The 20,935-nt window shown below is 45.9% G+C and overlaps 1 protein-coding gene across 1 annotated transcript; it reads left to right on the forward strand.

The window, feature by feature from the left end:
- The first annotated feature begins 13,286 nt into the window (after positions 1-13,286).
- Positions 13,287-19,694, forward strand: LOC147738064 (uncharacterized). The gene is made up of 3 exons (XM_086952112.1): positions 13,287-14,109; positions 14,194-15,566; positions 19,405-19,694. Exons 1-3 carry the CDS (start codon positions 13,475-13,477, stop codon positions 19,692-19,694), a joined length of 2,298 nt encoding a protein of 765 aa, XP_086808238.1. The 5' UTR covers positions 13,287-13,474.
- Positions 19,695-20,935: the final 1,241 nt, after the last annotated feature.

The following is a 20,935-nucleotide window of genomic DNA, read 5'->3' on the forward strand; positions in this document are numbered from 1 at the left end:
GAGGCAAGGCCATCATCTTGAATAATGCTGCCTTCCCCGTCAGGGGAAGTGATTCCAAATGCGCCACATCTCTCTTCAAGCGCTCCAGGGGGGGTGCCAGGTTTCTGGAAAAGAAATCCACTGGGTCTGCCGTGATGTGAATACCTAAGTATTTAAATGAGTCCTGTGAAACTACAAGTGGGCAATTCACAGGGAGCTGTAGTGCGGGACCGTTTAGCACGTATAGAATCCATTTAGACCAATTGATAGTGTACCCAGATATCTTTCCGAAACTATCACGTGTCTCAAGGAGCACTGGTATGGAGTTTTCAGGGTCTGTTAGGTACACCAGAATGTCATCAGCATAGAGGGAAAGACGGTCTTCCCACCCCTCCGCCCACCGAACACCTCTTAGTAATGGATCTACTCTAATCTACGTCACGAGGGGTTCCAATACTAACGCGAAAAGGAGCGGCGACAGGGGGCATCCCTGGCGCGTCCCTCTCGCCAGTGGTATAGCGTCCAATAAGTGCCCATTGTCCGTTACATACGCCAGTGGTCTGGTGTACAGGAGGCGGATCCACACACAAAACTTAGGGACAAATCCCAAATGAGGAAGGACCGCGAAAAGGTAACCCAACTCCAGCATATCAAAAGCCATCCTCGCATCTAGGGATATGACAACCGCCGGCTCTGACAGGGCTGGTGCCTGAGCCAGTGCTCTATGCAAGTGTCTGAGGTTTAGCGCAGTGTTTCTATTTGGCATGAGGCCTGATTGGTCCGGGTGAATTAAATGCGGGAAGTGTGCCATCAGTCTGTTTGCCAGTACTTTAGCAAACATTTTTGCCTCTGCATTGAGCAGGGCGATAAGAGTTACACTCGGACGGAGGTTTACCGGGTTTCGGGATGGCCACTATTGTGGCCAGTCGCTGGTCAAGCGGCAGTTTGCCTCTATATAAGCTGTCGGTGTACATTCTGAGTAAGTGTGGACTGATAGTGTCCGCCATCTGTTTATATAATTCTATCAGGATCCCGTTGGGTCCCAGCGCTTTGCCCGACTGCGGCGAGCGGGTTGCGGCTTGCAACTCGTCCTCTGTGAGATCCGCCTCCAGCTCCAAGGAAGCCTCCTGCGTTAGTTTGGGCATTTCTATACCTTTTATGGAGGCCGCTGTCTCAGTCTCGGATATTCCCGATGCCGATGTATAAACATCTCGGAAATGCCCTGCCAATGTGAGTATTAAGGCCCGCGGGTCTGTTGTGAACTGTCCCTCTGCTGCCTCTAGTTGCGCTATTCCCTTAGTGACCCGCTCTCGCCTATCAAGCCAAGCCAGGAGCTTTCCTGCTTTGTCCCCTACATCATATACCTTATGTCTGGTTGCTGTGAGGTTGGACACCGTCTCTCTTTTCAGATGATCCCTATACTGTTGTTGTTTGAGGTGCAGAGTGTGCGTTGAGTCAGGTGTGGGGTCCGTCGAGTGGTCTGTTTCGACTGAGTGTAATTCTAGCTCTAGATCCATTAGTTCTTTCTGTTTTTCTCGTTTGTGTCCCGTAATGGAGACTATTGCCTGCCCCCTAATGACCGTCTTGTAAGCTTCCCATAAAACTGACGGGGAACCAACAGATGCAGTGTTTTCCGCAAAGAAGTATTTTGAGGGTTTGCGGATTTCTTTTCAAATTTACGGGACTTGTAAGTATCTGGGGTAGATAGGGTAAAGCCTCTTACGGGACATGTGGTGGTAGGAGTAGGTTAACACTACTGGTGAGTGGTCTGATATACCTCTGGGTTTGATCGTAATGTCATCAACGTTCTGCAGACTGGTTTCCGATGTCAAAAAATAGTCTATTCTAGATAGACTGTTGTGTGCATTTGAATGAAACGTGTATTGTCGCGTTGTGTGATGGGTATGCCTCCAAATTCAACCAGCCCCAGTGCCTCCATGAAACTCTGCAAGCGAGAGACTCCAGGTGCCTGCGTCCTCACCGGATATCTGTCTAACTTAGCATCCATTGTGGTATTAAATCCCCCCGATAATAAGGTCTCCTTCCGGCAGGTCTCCTCTTGCCAGTGGTATAGCGTCCGATATGTGCCCATTGTCCGTTACATACGCCAGTGGTCCGGTGTACAGGAGGCGGATCCACACACAAAACTTAGGGACAAATCCCAAATGAGGAAGGACAGTGAAAAGGTAACTCCACTCCATCATATCAAAAGCCATCCTCGCATCTAGGGATATGACAACCGCCGGCTCTGACAGGGCTGGTGCTTGAGCCATCGCTCCATGCAAGCGTCTGAGGTTTAGCGCAGTGTTTCTATTTGGCATGAGGCCTGATTGGTCCGGGTGAATTAAATGCGGGAAGTGTGCCATCAGTCTGTTTGCCAGTACTTTAGCAAACATTTTTGCCTCTGCATTGAGCAGGGCGATAAGAGTTACACTTGGACGGAGGTTTACCGGGTTTCGGGATGGCCACTATTGTGGCCAGTCGCTGGTCAAGCGGCAGTTTGCCTCTATCTAAGCTGTCGGTGTACATTCTGAGTAAGTGTGGACTGATAGTGTCCGCCATCTGTTTATATAATTCTATCGGGATCCCGTTGGGTCCCAGCGCTTTGCCCGACTGCGGCGAGCGGGTTGCGGCTTGCAACTCGTCCTCTGTGAGATCCGCCTCTAGCTCCAAGGAAGCCTCCTGCGTTAGTTTGGGCATTTCTATACCTTTTATGGAGGCCGCTGCCTCAGCCTCGGACATGCCCGATGCCGATGTATAAACATCTCGGAAATGCCCTGCCAATGTGAGTATTATGGCCCGCGGGTCTGTTGTGAACTGTCCCTCTGCTGCCTGTAGTTGCGCTATTCCCTTAGTGACCCGCTCTCGCCTATCAAGCCAAGCCAGGAGCTTTCCTGCCTTGTCCCCTACATCATATACCTTTGCTGTGAGGTTGGACACCGTCTCTCTTTTCAGATGATCCCTATACTGTTGTTGTTTGAGGTGCAGAGTGTGCGTTGAGTCAGGTGTGGGGTCCGTCGAGTGGTCTGTTTCGACTGAGTGTAATTCTAGCTCTAGATCCATTAGTTCTTTCTGTTTTTCTCGTTTGTGTCCCGTAATGGAGACTATTGCCTGCCCCCTAATGACCGTCTTGTAAGCTTCCCATAAAACTGACGGGGAACCAACAGATGCAGTGTTTTCCGCAAAGAAGTATTTCGTGGCTTTGCGGATTTCTTTTAAAATTTTCGGGACTTGTAAGTATCCGGGGTAGATAGAGTAAAGCATCTTACGGGACATGTGGTGGTAGGAGAAGGTTAACACTACTGGTGAGTGGTCTGATATACCTCTGGGTTTGATCGTAATGTCATCAACGTTCTGCAGACTGGTTCCGATGTCAAAAAATAGTCTATTCTAGATAGACTGATATGTACATTTGAATTAAACGTGTATTGTCGCGTTCTGTGATGGGTATGCCTACAAATGTCAACCAGCCCCAGTGCCTCTGCGAAACTCTACAAGCGAGAGACTCCAGGTGCCTGCGTCACCATTGGATATCTGTCTAAGTTAGCATCCATTGTGGCATTAAACTCCCCCCCGATAATAAGGTCTCCTTCCGGCAGGGTAAGCAGAAATTCACTAAGAGCTGGGAATGCCACTGTGTGGAGCGCCGGGGGGATGTATACTGATATCACATTAATTACCTTACCTTCCCATTGACCCTGTATTGCTGCAAATCTCCCCTGATCGTCTTTTCTTGTTTGGATTACTACGAAGGAAGAGTTTTTCCGCACCAGGATACCCGTTCCCCTGGAGCCCGACGAGAACTCCGAGTGTACCACCATCTTATACCCCCATCTATCTAATGCCTTACACGCCGTGGCTGTGAGGTGTGTTTCCTGCAGGAGTGCCAATGTGGGAGCTTGACGTTTCAGGGCCTGTAGCACCAGTCCTCTCTTAATCTTGTCTCCTAGCCTGTGTACATTCCAAGTGAGTAGTGTGAGGGGGGTCACCTCAGCTTCAGGGGCTGTGTCCTGGGTACAATCAACTGGGGTGTGTGTCGCCATGGATGCGGTAATTGATGAGCGTGAGCCGTAATCCAACCATGTTATGTGGAAACCTGTCAGCCAGGGGATATTCCACCATGTTATCATTGCCGTTACAAACTAGAACAAAAAAACCCGGAACCCATACTTCCCAATTCCTTGTCCCACCCTCCCACCCTGCCTCCCTGCCCGACGGACTCTTAACTGCCCGCCACCCCAGCTCAGCAGAGGGCTTCATCCCAACCCAGAACAGTGTACTTGCGTTAAGGGGGTAGAAAGTCCATGGAGAAGCGCAGACCTTCCCTTCCCTCTATAGCCCACGTCAGCCCAGTGTCCAAAGCCGGCGCGTCTGCAGCGTTATCTATGTTTGGGTGTCTATTGATCAGCCCGCTTTCCCGTTTTATCCGTGGCCGAGGTCGTCCGCTTCTGTCCGCTGTGAACATTCCCGGTCTGATTGCCTTTGATCTTGGCTGCTTGAATCTTCGTTCTCTTTCCGATAGCGTTGGCCTCTATTCCCGCGACATGGTCCGTCTACTCGTCGCCAGCCTTTTTTGCACCGTTTTTCTTAGCTTGTTCCATTGACACTGGCAGTACACTACTCGTGCATTATTTACACTTATTGTGGTTTTTTGCACCGTTTTTTCTTAGCTTGTTCCATTGACACTGGCAGTACACTACTCGTGCATTATTTACACTTATTGTGGTTTTCTGCACCATTTTTTCTTAGCTTGTTCCATTGACAATGGCAGTACACTACTTGTGCATTATTTACACTTATTTTGGTTTTTTGCACCGTTTTTTCTTAGCTTGTTCCATTGGCACAGGCCGTACACTACTTGTGCATTATTTACACTTATTGTGGTTTTTTGCACCGTTTTTTCTTAGCTTGTTCCATTGACACTTGCAGTACACTACTGGCTTTCTTAATGGCAGGTACGCACACCAATCCTACCCCACCTGACCTCAGCTGACGTGTGGGGACATAGGGGGGTCAGGAGATCCGACCGCGACGGAGGGGCCCTTCCCTGCAGGATCCGATGACAGACACAAAGTGCCTTGAAAGTGACTCTTTCTTTAATTGGGAGTCAGTGTAACGCAGCCAAGGCTGCCCTAGCCGATGCCCTTCTCGGACGCCTCAAAATAAGGCGGGCTGCCACATTCTGCACTCCCTGCAGACGGAGCATACACTTGGTTGTTGCGCCTAGATAAAGGACATTACCATAGTCCAGGCGCGACATCACCAGGGCATGAACCAGAGTCTTCCTAGACGCCACAGGGAGTAGGTCCAAGGTTTAACGCTGGACCTTCAGGATCCCAAAACAGGCGCCTGCCACTCGTCTTGTTTGATAGTCTTAGGAAAGACTGGGATCTAACCAAACTCCCAAGTTATTTGCCTGCACACAGGGCGTAGGTGACCCACCAAGTCCTGGGGCCACCATGCCGATGACAACACAGTCGGGGCCTTACCCACCACAAGCACCTCTGTCTTGTTGCAATTCAACTTCAGGCAGTTCTTAGCTATCCATGCAGCCAATTCTTGCATGCATGCCATGAAGTTGGAGGCAGCCAACTCCTGTGCCTCTGTCAGGGAGACCACCAGGTGCGATTAATCGGCATAGGATACGACCCTGATCCCGAACCCCTCAGCAGTCTCCGCTACGGGAGCTACATAGAGATTAAACGGGGTCTGGCTCAGGGTCGAGCCCTGCAGCACTCCTTGGTTCAGCATGATGACCCTGGAGTAGTGTTTGCCCGGTCTCACCTGGAAGCAGTGACCCGACAGAAAAGATTGTAGGCAATTCAGGGCATTGCCAGATACCCCACCCTTCCTCAGACACTACCAATGTGTGATGGGCTACAGTGTCAAAGGCGGCACTTAGATCCAACAGGATCAAGGCCATCGTTTGACCTGCATCCACAAATTGCCTGATGGATTCAGTGGCAAGAAGCAGCGCGGATTCTGTCGAGTACCCAACTCGAAAGCCGGACATGGTCCCAGCCCTACTGGCCTGTCTGCATCTCTGGATGATCCTGAACCAAACGTCAACTCGTCTTGCAGCCCAGCGACCTCCAGAACCTTGGGAGGACTGCCTGCCTTCGATCAAGACCAAGGTCTCCAGAGAAAAGCAGACCTATTCACAAAGTGGCTTGGTATACTGTACGGGGCATTGTCTGGTATGTAAATACAACAGCTAGGCCCAATAATTTGCATACTCCGCCTCTATCTGCAAGAATAACATCCAACACCATTCTGTTCTGTAAAGTTACGAGAAAGTCCGCCTGAAGCTCAGCGGTGAGGTTACTCAATGCCCCCACCGTATTGTTTACTGTAGCCTCGACAGCGCGAATAAGGTGTCTGATGTCTCTCCTATTGGCCCTAGGGCCCCAAAATGGGAGGAGTCCTTTGATAAAGTCCCCTCCCTCTTGTCCTGCCGTGTGGGGCTGTAGATGTTGGAGGAGGGTGGAAAGCCACATAACACGATCCCGAAAAATTGATCGGCAACCATGTGTAGGCTCTATCATGACAGACAAAATATGTACCTTGAGCTGGTATTAACAGAGGAGAAGTCTGAGATGAAAAAGTATAAGTATGGTTACAAGTGCTCTTTCCTAATTGGGCTTTGACATTCTGACCATTCCCTTGCAAACAGTAATGGCCTCGACGGGGTAGAGTCCAAACGGGTGGAGATCTTTTTCGTCCAGCCCTATCTGTAAGGCTGTTTTTGTATCGGGTCAAGTTCCAACCATCATATGCTTGCTTCTCGTCAGGTGGGATCTTCCCACCTTCACCAGTATTCTTTGTCATGGCTACTATTCCCTTCATCAAGGGATCGTAACCAAACATCAGTATTAACAGGGTATCGAGGTTGGTGCTCATATGCGTTGGAAAAAATGGCCAGAAACGCCCAGGAGGATCCTTCATAAGAAAACGGCAAGACTAAAAATAGCATCCCCTTATCCGTGCTGTGAGGCATGAGCCCACAGACCCAACAATCGGTGGTGTTAGTGACCAGTTGATGCTGATGCAACAACTGTATGAATGAATTGTTAAAGTATTCCGTTCTCCTGGTCTGTTCATGTTCATAGAGGGTATGTAGCTGGTGCGGGGAGACAGTAGTGTGAAAAGATATAGGGTGAGAGGTGGGTGTAGGTACAGGTATTGGCTGCAAAGTGTGAGTAACCCAACCCACACAAGCTAATAAAACACATAGAAAAATCAAAACACATAATACTACGCCACATCTACTAAACAATAATTTACAATATTTCTTTTTCATTTCTGCTCTTTTATCATTTTCCGATTCACCAGAATTCATCCTCTAAAGTATTGCTCGTGGCAATCTTCCTATCTCACTTAGTTGTGGTTATTAGCCGTCCTATGACACTGCTGGTCCTGCAGGCCTATTGCCACTACTCAGGTCACAAACCAAGTCTCCTACCATGACCCTGCAACTTAAATTGGATGATTCCAGTATCACACAGGAAAGGAGAGAAAAAAATATATATGCTATTCAAAATTTGAAATGTAAGTTCAGAAAAAGGAAAAGTTTTCAAATGTCACTTGTCTTTCTAGGCCTTAGATTGTATTTGTTTTTGTTCGGCACAGTCTGGTCCTGAAAAAGTGTCTCTGGATCAGTTGTATCTATTTTGAGATGCGATGGTACAGATTCTTGCAAAACATCATCGTCTTCCTTCTCAGTCCGAGTTCATTCTAGGTGTGCATCGCCAAAAGGTACAAACCGGGGGACCCTTTCTCCTTCAAAATCACCTATACCTTCGCGGACCCACTGGTCAAAAGGCAAAGGCAAGGGTACCTTTTTGCAGTGCACACCATGAATCCAGTTCAGTTCTTTTTCTCAACAACCTTCACGGCTGTACGTGTCTTGGCGGTCCCTAGCGGGGCTCCAGATTCTTTTTTCTTCAGACACACCCAGTCCCCAGGTTGGATGGTGTGCCCGGGATCGGAAGAGGCCTGAGGCAAAAGCGTCTTGTACCTGCTGATGGAGAACACGCAATTTAGTGGTGATGTCATGCAAATAATCAACCAACATTGGATACTCTATATCAGAGTACTTTTTGTGCCTAGGGACACCCCAGACATTAGCCTGATATCCGAACACAATTTCATATTGGCTAAGTCCCACACGAGAATGAACAGCTTTTTGGGTGGACAAGAGAGCCAAAGATAAAGCATCGGCCCAGGCAAGACCCGTGCTGGCCTGTATCTTTGCAAGTTTAAGCTTGAGAGTGCTAATATAGCACTCTACGAAACCCGCTGACTGAGGGTCATTTGCCGCATGGAATTTCTGCTTAATACCAAGACCTGTACATACTTTCTGCATGATTTGGCCCACAAATTTACTTCTATTGTCACTCCAGACAATTCGAGGTAAACCAAACCTCTGGAAGTATTCCTTCAGAAGGACCTTGGCTGTAGACAAAGCAGTATTATCCTTTAGGGGGTAGGCCTCTATCCATCTAGAAAAAGGCACACACCACCACAAGGACATCCTTTAGGTTATTGCATCTCTCCATATGAATGTAGTCTATCTGCAACACCTCAAAAGGATATGTTGGGGGAGCAAAATGGCCTGCTGGAGTTGGTGTCCCTCTTCCTGGGTTATGCATTAAACAATGCAATGCTTAACTAGATTGTCTGCACATTTAGGGATTCCCGCATTCTGCCATACCGGAGCCAAAAGCTTGCATATTCCTTTCACACTGATGTGGGCTGGACCATGCGCCATAGTCACTACTGGAAGTACATAGGCATCTGGTAGCAGCCAACGCTGATGTTCCGACAATTCTATCCAACACCCCGTCACATCTAACATTCCCATACCATCTTTCCACTTACTTAATTCTTTCTCTGTAGCCTCTTCCTGAATCATTTTCACACTTTCTATTGTGTCCTCACACATTCCTCCTTGACTGACCCGTCTGGCAGGTCCAGCAACATACATACGACTTGTCACATCTCTAGCTGTATCTTTTGCTATCTGATCCGCGAAAGCATTTCCTTCACCTACGTCATCAGTGATCCTCTTATATGCACTACACTTCACAATCGCTATCTGAGTGGGCAAGGCAAGTGATTCTAAGAGGTCATTTACTAGCTGGCCCTGCTGTATTTTAGTACCGTGTGAGGTAAAGAATCCTCTTTCCTTCCAGAGGCGGCCAAAACTATGGACTACTCCGAATGCGTATTGGCTATCGGTGAACACATTCACTCTTTTATCTTTAGCCAATACACAAGCTCTAGTCAGAGCTATCAATTCAGCTGCTTGGGCTGAATTCTTCCTAATGCGTGCTGTTTCTACAATTGTATGCAAGGTGGTAACAGCATAGGCCCAAGGGATCCAGAGAATTGTAGATCAACTTCCTATAGATGGTTGAGATTGCTTTTTCGGTCAGGGGATTAGTTAGCAGCTGGTCCTCCAGTGGGAATGCATCAGGCAACTCCCCCCCCTTCCCAGATGTTACCTTGCAGAGCGTGACCCACCTGCAAATGTCAGAACCGTTTTTAGTCTCCTAATTCATACCAACCGGACCATCGAGTTGCACCTCCACCAGCAAATGGTCTGAGATTCCCCCTGCTATGTGCGTAGCGGCCCTAAAGTCATCTTTATGGACAGTCCGGGTGAAAAGATAGTGCAGGCATGCTAGACTACTATGAGCTGCAGACAGGTGCGTCCAGTTCTGATACCCTCTTGCGCTCTAGGGGCATTTATGAGTATCATGAATATAGTATAGGGTCAGTTCTGTCACTCCAGTTACCCCCAATGCGTGTATGCTCTGTCATAAGTGTCTCACCCTTTCACAGGATGAGTCAGTCTTGTCTGGGTCTCTTTCCTGTTTCCCGACATTTGAATGGCACCTCCGAAGCCTCGCGAGAGCAGTGACCCACCAGTAGGTTTTGTGGAGCGCTTTTGTCCTGGATATAGTGCTGCATTCAGTAGGGCACCCACTCACTTTTCTTTGCAGTTGCCTGAAGATCAGGAGTCCCAAGGTAGCAGTCACACCTGGCCTGTCTGTAAGTGCAGCCCCCTCTGGAGGCCTGACCATCAGCAATTGAGCCCACATTGTGGCCGGCTGGACCACAGGCATAAGCTCAGACAGGGTGTTTGACACTGGAGTAGTTGTAGTCCCTCATGGACCTCTGACACAGAGTAGTCAGAAATTCAGCAGCTAAAAGCCCAACACAGGCTCTCCAAGAAGTCAGTAGATTCAGACTTTGTTGTGTTAGAAATTTGGCAAATGCAACCTTGAATGGGCCTGTTGGCAGCACACAATCATCCTACTGGGCCTCAACAATCATGTTGTCGTAGAGTTTTATTTTCTGCCTTGAACTGTTGGGAGAGTCTTGGCATCCCTCAGACTAGCTAGTCTTGCTGGATGGCTTTCCGGCTCGCCCTACAGATAACGAGGATGTGTCGGACCTTGCTTTTTCCAGGACAGCCTTGTCCTCCTGCTGGATAGTGAAACTCCCTTTCTTTTCTTACCAGACAGGCAGGCTTCTAGGCAGACTTCTAGGCTCTTCAGGACAGTTGCACAGCTTTTCCATTAAGTAATTCAGCCTACAGGTGATGTCCATTCAATTTAGATAAACTGTCAGGCTGACACCATCCCTGGTGCCACAGCAGGCACCTGCGTACTTTGTAGAGCACATTATTCCTTGGTAACGGAGGACTTTAAACTCTGGTATAAATGAGGGATAGATGGTCCCACTTGTATACACAACTGGCAGGCAGGAGATGGTGTTTACTCTGTCGCACTCTCACATTGCATTTATGCTACGCACACCAACACCCTAAACATGCACTTGATGTTATTGCAAAGTCTGGGCACAGGTATAGAAATGGAGCATTACATGGGTGTGTCAGTAGAAAGCCACTCCACTGACCATGATGCAAAGATGTAATCAGGCTATTGATCCTTACAACAGGGTGCATTGCCATCACCGCTCTAGCTGTTAAACCCATGACAGTCCTCTGCCTTAAATGAGGGCACACGTGGTGTGACCCTCCAGGTCACATGACCGGTCCAAGATCTCCTATAGTCCCTTGTTAGAAGTTGCACAGTACTGGGGTGGCAGAAAAATCTTATGTAATTGTTTTGTGGTAGATTTATCCCAGTACCGTGCAGTTACAGTTTTGACGCAATGTACTGGGGAGTTGCCACGAGGAACAGATTCTTCTGCCTTTCAAACCACATGCCATTCACTATTTCATACTGTTTTTCTGCTTTTATTTACCACTTGTTTTAAGCAGGAGGTAGATATATGCATGTGGTTGGTTGGGGGGGGGGGATGGGCGAAGCAGGGGAGGGAAGGGGAAAGATATTTCTAACAGAGGGAAGAATTGTGTGTTTCCCCCAGTTAGTAAAAAAACAGCATAGGTCTTGGCTGCTTCTGCTGCACCGAGTCTTGTGGGTCTTTTCAGTCTAATTTTTCTGTCTGGAAAAAAATGGTGTCCTGTTTCTCTAAATCCAGGTGCAGAAAAGCCTAACGACTGATAATCAGGTGGAATAAAATGAACACATGAAAGTACTCCTTAATTTCATTGCCCTTGATTCATACTCTGGACCATAGTTGAGGGATAGGTCTAGGCATAGTCCTCGCAACACACAATAGATTTGCGTGCGGCAGAGGCCAGAGCTCAAAAGTCAGGTTACCAATACAAGTAGGTGGTAACTCAGGGCAGGGGGAAACGCCTGTTGTCCGTGGAGGGGAAATTCCCATCCTAGAAATCTACATTAAAAATTAATTAATAGTATTCTATTTTCAATATCTTTTTGGTGCCAGTCCATATGACTTTAATGTCTGCTTTTGGGATTCTATGTTACAAGTCCATAGGGTACATGTATCCTTTCTGAGCTTAATAAAATGTTGGAATTTCTACAAATACTCACTCCTAGATCCAAGTACTCTCAGGCTACCATTCTACTCTCTGCTCTGTCTGAAGAACAGCTCAACACTTTCAAAATTTAGCAATTCTGCTTTGATATGGCTTGTAAATTATTTTTGGGGATATTTACATGTATTAACTATTTAATTTTAATACTATAGGTGATTGAAATTACGGACGAAGAAAGCAAGATTTAGCACCAGCCAACTGAATGTTAGTGCTATAAGAAGGATTATTTTGAAAAACTGAAGGACATCCAGCATTCTAAGTTTAAACAATTTCCAAAATCTAGGTGTAGCGAGGAAGTGGGAGCTGAGGAAAGTACTATACCTGTAAGTGAAGTCTCTAATTTTGCATTTCTTTAACCCAGAGCAAAGGCATATCTGTCCACACAGCATCGGAAATAGTGCCAGAAAGACCAATCACAACGTCCTCATCTGAAATATTATCAGAAAGACAAATTGCCTCAGCATGACAGAATAACGTTCATCTAAAGCACGCATGATCTAAAGCATCATGTAATTCCAGAGAGGAAGCACACACTGCATAAAAGAAAGATATAACAAAAGGTTTCTTCTGCAAACCATCAAAGAAAAGACACTGAAAGAAGACTCCGAAGCTGACACGCTAACAACCAAAAGATTGGAAAATCACCTTTGTTCAACAACTGTTGTAACCAGTTATGCAAGTTTGAGACTATCTGCCTCGGGATATAACACCTCTACCCACTCTGCTCACTCTGGCGAAAACGTTAAAAATTCACCACTTTATTGTGTTGTTCATGACCATCTCAGATTGTTTCCTTTTTATTGTGTACTGTTCTGTAATTCTATGTAAATCGCCTCAACCTTATCTGTTGTGCAGGAGTGATATTTAAAACTGTTAAATATCAAAATGGATTAAATGAGCACCGTTGCGCTAGCTAATGTAAATAAATCCTTGTCTTCAGAACTACAATCCTTAACCTTACACCAAACACAGAACGGGTAAAAGGAACTGATGTTCTGCGACTGATGAGCCACAATATTACTGTGCATGTTCTAATGTTCTCAGTTACTGCCATTACTCCAGTGCAAAAAGGTACTTCTCAGTTTAATCATTAAATATCAGACTAACACCTTATCACTGCATTGCTAAGAACCTATACAAATAGATTTGAGAAAAACTTCAGTCACAAAATAAGTTGCTGCCGGAGAGGCTATAACCAAAAGACTATTATCTGCTACAAACATTTCGACCGGTGTTACAGGGCTGCATCCAGACATATTTTGCTCAATTCATGTGTTAAGAAGATTACACACAATATCTTTTAGAGATAAATGCTGAACATTATCTAAACAAGCCCGACTCTAAAATCGGGTTCACTCTTACCGTGGCATATAAGCAAGAGATAACTAAATGTAGAGATATTGACTCTAGGAATACATATTTTAAAAACACGGGCTTTGAGAACAATTTCAGTGTTCAAACCCGCCTCAATCAAAGCAAAATAACCCAAGTTGGGGAAAAAGTTACCTGTGCCAAAAAAGATTCAGCCATAAATCTCATCTCACTGAATTTGAGAGAATGCACACTGGGAAAATCCTCTCTCAGTGCTCTGAATGCCAAAAAAGTTTCAGCCGTAAATCTAATCTCACTACGCATATGAGAATCCACACTGGGGAAAAACCTTATCAGTGCTCTGAATGCCAGAAAAGGTTTAGTTTCAAACCGCAACTTTATCGACATGCATTAACCCACTCTGTGGAAAACCCTTATCAGTGCTCTGAATGCCAAAAAAGTTTCAGCAGTAAATCTTATCTCACTGAACATATAAGAATCCACACTGGGGAAAAACCTTATCAGTGCTCTGAATGCCAGGAAAGGTTTTATAACAAACAACGTCTTTCTCGACATGTAATAACCCACTCTGGCGACAAACCTTACCAGTGCTCTGAATGCCAGAAATCTTTCATTTACAAAAACAATCTCACTAAGCATATTAGAACCCACACTGGGGATAAACCTTACCAGTGCTCTGAATGCCAGAAATGTTTCAGTCAAAAATCCAGTCTCATTAAGCATATAAGAACCCACACTGGGGATAAACCTTACCAGTGCTCTGAATGCCAGAAATGTTTCAGTTGCAAAGGCAAACTCACTGTGCATACAAGAATCCACACTGGGGAAAAACCTTATCAGTGCTCTGAATGCCAGAAAAGGTTTTGTAAAAAACAAAGTCTTTCTCTACATGTATTAAGCCACACTGGGGAAAAACCTTACCAGTGCTCTGAATGCCAGGAAAGGTTTGGTAACAAAGCAAGTCTTTCTCGACATGCAATAACCCACACTGGGGACAAACCTTATCAGTGCTCTGAATGCCAAGAAAGGTTTTATAACAAACAAAGTCTTTCTCGACATGCAATAACCCACTCTGTGGAAAAACCTTACCAGTGCTCTGAATGGCAGAAATATTTCAGTGAAAAAAGAGACCTTACTGTACATACAAGGACCCACACTGGGGAAAAACCTTATCAGTGCTCTGAATGCCAGAAAAGGTTTTGTAAAAAACAAAGTCTTTCTCTACATGTATTAAGCCACACTGGGGAAAAACCTTACCAGTGCTCTGAATGCCAGAAATATTTCAGTAAAAAAAGAGACCTTACTGTACACACAAGGACCCACACTGGGGAAAAACCTTATCAGTGCTCTGAATGCCAGAAAAGGTTTTGTAAAAAACAAAGTCTTTCTCTACATGTATTAACCCACACTGGGGAAAAACCTTACCAGTGCTCTGAATGTCAGAAATATTTCATTAGAAAAATAGGACTTATTATACATATAAGGACCCACACTGGAGAAAAACCTTATCAGTGCACAGATTGCAAGAAATGTTTCAATACCCAACCCGAGCTCACTCTGCATAGAGGAACCCACACTGGAGAGAAACCTTATCAGTGCCCGGAATGCCAGAAATGTTTCATTGACAAAAACAGTCTCACTCATCATATAAGAACACACACTGGGGAGAAACCTTTTCAGTGCTCTGAATGCCAGAAATGTTTCAGTGTAAAAATCAGACTCACTAAACATACAAGAATCCACACGGGGGAAAAACCATATCAGTGCTCTGAATGCCAGAAAAGGTTTTGTAACAAACAAAGTCTTTCTAATCATGCAGTGACCCATTTTGTGGAACAACCTTATCAGTGCTCTGAATGCCAGAAATGTTTCAATGAAAAACGCAATCTCACGGTGCACGTAAGAACCCACACTGGGGAAAAACCTTATCAGTGCTCTGAATGCCAAAAATGTTTCGGTTTAAAATATAGTCTCACACAGCACATAAGAATCCACACTAGGGAAAACCCTTATCAGTGCTCTGAATGCCCAAAACATTTCAACAGTAAATCACTTCTAACTGCACATGTAAGATTCCACACTGGGGAAAAACCTTATCAGTGCTCTGAATGCCGGAAAAGGTTTTGTAACAAACAAAGTCTTTCTAATCATGCAGTGACCCATTCTGTGGGACAACCTTATCAGTGCTCTGAATGCCAGAAATGTTTCAGTGTAAAAAGCAGTCTCACACGGCACATAAGAATCCACACTGGGGAAAAACCTTATCAGTGCATTGAATGCCACAAATGTTTCACTGAAAAAAGACATCTCACACTGCATATAAAAACCCACACTGGGGAAAAACCTTAGAGGTGCTCTGAATGCCTAAAACATTTCAACCGTAAATCACTTCTAACTGCACATGTGAGATTCCACACTGGGGAAAAACCTTATCAGTGCTCTGAATGCCAGAAATGTTTCGGTTTAAAATATAGTCTCACACAGCACATAAGAATCCACACTAGGGAAAACCCTTATCAGTGCTCTGAATGCCCAAAACATTTCAACAGTAAATCACTTCTAACTGCACATGTGAGATTCCACACTGGGGAAAAACCTTATCAGTGCTCTGAATGCCACGGTCCATCACTTGTTGTTTTTGCAATTGCCGCCCTAAGTGCGCTGGGGATGCCCAGACGTGGGTCCCAGGCACTCCACACCACTTGGAGTCAAGCTAGCCGGGCTGATGAGAGGTGTTACCTCGAAACCGGTCCGGTCCTCGGATGCTTGATTCCGTTCTGGGAAAGACATGGCTTTTGTAGTTCGGACTGGACTGTTCCCATGGGGCAACAGGGTCAGAGCTGATTTGCATATCGCCATTGTCTAACCCAGGGTGGTGTGGCGTGCAAAAAAACGATGGATTTGGGCCCAGATCTTTTGACTGGGGGAATGTGTGACATTGATCCACATTCGGTCCATCACTTGTTGTTTTTGCAATTGCCGCCCTAAGTGCGCTGGGGATGCCCAGACGTGGGTCCCAGGCACTCCACACCACTTGGAGTCAAGCTAGCCGGGATGATGAGAGGTGTTACCTCAAAACCGGTCCGGTCCTCGGATGCTTGATTCCGTTCTGGGAAAGACATGGCTTTTGTAGTTCGGACTGGACTGTTCCCATGGGGCAACAGGGTCAGAGCTGATTTGCATATCGCCATTGTCTAACCCAGGGTGGTGTGGAGTGCAAAAAAACGATGGATTTGGGCCCAGATCTTTTGACTGGGGGAATGTGTGACATTGATCCACTTTCAGTCCATCACTTGTTGTTTTTGCAATTGCCGCCCTAAGTGCGCTGGGGATGCCCAGACGTGGGTCCCAGGCACTCCACACCACTTGGAGTCAAGCTAGCCGGGCTGATGAGAGGTGTTACCTCGAAACCGGTCCGGTCCTCGGATGCTTGATTCCGTTCTGGTAAAGACATGGCTTTTGTAGTTCGGACTGGACTGTTCCCATGGGGCAACAGGGTCAGAGCTGATTTGCATATCGCCATTGTCTAACCCAGGGTGGTGTGGAGTGCAAAGAAACGATGGATTTGGGCCCAGATCTTTTGACTGGGGGAATGTGTGACATTGATCCACATTCGGTCCATCACTTGTTGTTTTTGCAATTGCCGCCCTAAGTGCGCTGGGGATGCCCAGACGTGGGTCCCAGGCAGTCCACACCACTTGGAGTCAAGCTAGCCGGGCTGATGAGAGGTGTTACCTCGAAACCGGTCCGGTCCTCGGATGCTTGATTCGTTCTGGGAAGGACATGGCTTTTGTAGTTCGGACTGGACTGTTCCCATGGGGCAACAGGGTCAGAGCTGATTTGCATATCGCCATTGTCTAACCCAGGGTGGTGTGGAGTGCAAAAAAACGATGGATTTGGGCCCAGATCTTTTGACTGGGGGAATGTGTGACATTGATCCACATTCGGTCCATCACTTGTTGTTTTTGCAATTGCCGCCCTAAGTGCGCTGGGGATGCCCAGACGTGGGTCCCAGGCACTCCACACCACTTGGAGTCAAGCTAGCCGGGCTGATGAGAGGTGTTACCTCGAAACCGGTCCGGTCCTCGGATGCTTGATTCCGTTCTGGGAAAGACATGGCTTTTGTAGTTCGGACTGGACTGTTCCCATTGGGCAACAGGGTCAGAGCTGATTTGCATATCGCCATTGTCTAACCCAGGGTGGTGTGGAGTGCAAAAAAACGATGGATTTGGGCCCAGATCTTTTGACTGGGGGAATGTGTGACATTGATCGACATTCGGTCCATCACTTGTTGTTTTTGCAATTGCCGCCCTAAGTGCGCTGGGGATGCCCAGACGTGGGTCCCAGGCACTCCACACCACTTGGAGTCAAGCTAGCCGGGCTGATGAGAGGTGTTACCTCGAAACCGGTCCGTCCTCGGATGCTTGATTCCGTTCTGGGAAAGACATGGCTTTTGTAGTTCGGACTGGACTGTTCCCATGGGGCAACAGGGTCAGAGCTGATTTGCATATCGCCATTGTCTAACCCAGGGTGGTGTGGAGTGCAAAAAAACGATGGATTTGGGCCCAGATCTTTTGACTGGGGGAATGTGTGACATTGATCCACATTCGGTCCATCACTTGTTGTTTTTGCAGAAATGTTTCAGTGACAAAAGAAGTCTTTCTCGACATACACTAACCCACACTGGGGAAAAACCCTATCCATGCTCTGAATGTCAGAAATGTTTCAAAAACATTCGAAAAACATGTGGATGTCATCTGCCTGCAATTCCTGACATCTCGGGCATTTTGGTGGCGGTGAGGGGGCGAATTTCCTGATTTTATAAGGAGTGTAGTAAAGCCTATTGACCATGAAAAAATGGTTCTTTTTCAGACAGGCAGGCTTTATATGTTTGTATAGTGTCTTCAAGGATGGTTCAAGCATGCCCTCTGCCTGTGGTGCCATGGAGAAATTGTTCCAAACCCCCTCTGCCGAAGCTATCCCAGTGTCTTCACCCTTTAGTAGATGTTGATACCATACCGAGATTTCTTTTATAACAGGTGTGAAGGATTGACTTAGCCTTTCTATTTCGTCATTACTTTTTATCTCCTCACGTTCCGCTGTATGCCAAGACACCAATTGAAGATATTTAAATCTTGATAAATCTGTCCCTACCTTTGCCCTCAAGTACTCTCATGGGTATATCCCTTCCTCATCCATTAACTCTTTCTATTTTGTAATCCCAGCCCTTTTTATAGGCACTGCCAAGGCATCGTTCAAGCAGTCCGGGGTACCAGGTGAATCCCAAACTGGAGCGGAGTCTGAATAGTACCCAATCCCACTGCTTACCCTTACCCTGTACATGTATCTAGGGCGGTTTTTAGTATCTTCAAACGAACCCACTTGAAGAATCTAGGAGATCCAAATTTATACATAAAGGCATCGCTTCCCCCTTCTGCTCTCACCATCTCTTCCAGCAATCTGCCCCAGGATGAGTCGTCTGGCTTAGTAAGTAGCATGCATAGGCTCTAAAACTGGAATGCCACTACATATAGACTAATATCGGGGAGAGCTTACCCACCTTTTAATAACCTTCTTCTGAGTTTCCTCCAGGTCAGGCGCATCCCTTTGTCCCCCCACAGAAAACAACCTATTTTGCTCTGTATCTTATTTATGTCTTTCTTAGGGAATGTTAGCGGTATTGTGGAAAACAGGTAGGCGAGCTTGGGGAGAATGACCATTTTCACTAGATTCACTTTCCCATATATTGACAATGGGAGGTTCTTCTATCTGCTAAACAAACGGTCCATTTGCCTAGTTGTTCTGTCCAGATTTAACTTAGGAATTCGATCCAATTCCCTCACAATATATATTCCCAGATATCTAAACTCCCGACTCTCAGTGCCATACCATTGATCTACGTTCCAACACATGACCTCAGTCTTGGATCTGTTCACCTTGTATCCTGATAATGCCCGAAACTCTGCTGTCAGTTCCTCGATCCGAGGAATAGCTGTACCTGGATCACCCGTATATAAAATCAAGTCGTCCGCATACAGCGCCAGCTTAGAGCTATACTGACCAGACTGAAATGTGAGATTCCACTCTGGGGAAAAAACCTTATCAGTGCTCTGAATGCCAGAAATGTTTCAGTGAAAAAAGAATACTCACTACACATACAAGGACCCACACTGGGGAAAAACCTTATCCATGCTCTGAATATCAGAAATGTTTCAGTGAAAAAAGAATACTCACTCGGCATACAAGAACCCACATTGGGGAAAAACCTTATTGCATTGAATGCCACAAATGTTTCAGTGATAAAATCAATCTCACTCACCATATAAGAACGCACACTGGGGAAAAACCTTATCAGTGCTCTGAATGCCAAAAATGTTTCAGCCAAAAATCTTATCTCACTGTACATTTGAGAATCCACACTGGGGGAAAAACATCAGTGCTCTAAATGTCAGAAAAGATTCAGAGGTAGTGATGGTTACATGCACCATAAGAAAACACACCATCAAAAATACTTCAGTGCTCCAAGTGCCAGAAAAGCCTCCATTTTAAATGCAATCTCACCTACATGAGCAGACGCACACAGGGAAAAAACATTACCTATGCGGTGAATGCCAGAAATTCCTATTTTTTGATAGGCACAGCCTCACTAACCATAATCCACTCCATACTGATGAAAACCTTTTGAGTGCTCTGAATGCCAGAAAAGCTGCAGAGAAAAACGCTATCTCACCATGAGAAACTCCACACTGAAGAAAATCCTTCTGCCATAAAAGCTTGAATCTGAAAGACAGAGTTATGCTTCATGAGAGATCCCACTCTGGGGAAAAACCTTATGAGTGCTCGAAATGCAAGCAAAGATTGGTCACAAATTACGTCTCACTTGTCATGAGCAAACTCACACGGGAGAAAAAAGCCTTATGTGTGTTCTGAATGTCAGATAAGGTTTAATCACAAATACAATGTCACTTTACATGAGAGAATTCACACTGGTCTAAAGCCTTATACAGGAGGGGAAAGCCAGAAACGTTATACTCAGAAAGGAGATCTCACTTAACATGAGAAATGCACCCGCACCAGGTAAAAAGTAAGGCGTATCTTGAGTTGCAGAAAAGCTTCTAACAACCTGACTTTACATGAGAGAACACATGTTGTAGTTGCAATAGGATTAATCAAGAAATTCTTGCAGGATAACTTAGGCTGCCCGCATGCAACCTCCAAAGAAATTTCAGGCCTTGAAAATGTTTTAATTGCAACAAAATCCACAATTTGAGTATCTGAAAGTTACAAAACTCTCAAGGTCTTTACTTGACACAGAGAAGTGTTATTACTTGCAAACATCAACTAATTAACAAAAAATTCACAATATTAATGTCTTAAATTTTCTCCACCCAAAAGATTTCTACTCACACTTGTTTCTTAACATATGACTGAAATCTAGATTTTCATGCTAAGATTAGGCCTAGGTGGTGTTCCTCAATGAAGAACGCGGCAAAGTGTCAAAAAAACTCAACCGCTCAACGCAGAGTTCGGCGAGCAGCAGAGTGCGTTAGGGTCAATTTGAACCGCTTTTTTGGCGAGTGGCACGCTACTCCAGGATCCCAAAATGATTAGTGGTGAATTAGTGTAGGGAAATATAAAATGTATTTGAGAGCTGGACATGTTGGTCTGTTAGTTGGGTTGAAAAAG

Source organism: Lissotriton vulgaris, chromosome 1_1 (assembly GCF_964263255.1).
Source record: "Lissotriton vulgaris chromosome 1_1, aLisVul1.2, whole genome shotgun sequence".
Taxonomy (NCBI): Eukaryota; Metazoa; Chordata; class Amphibia; order Caudata; family Salamandridae; genus Lissotriton; species Lissotriton vulgaris.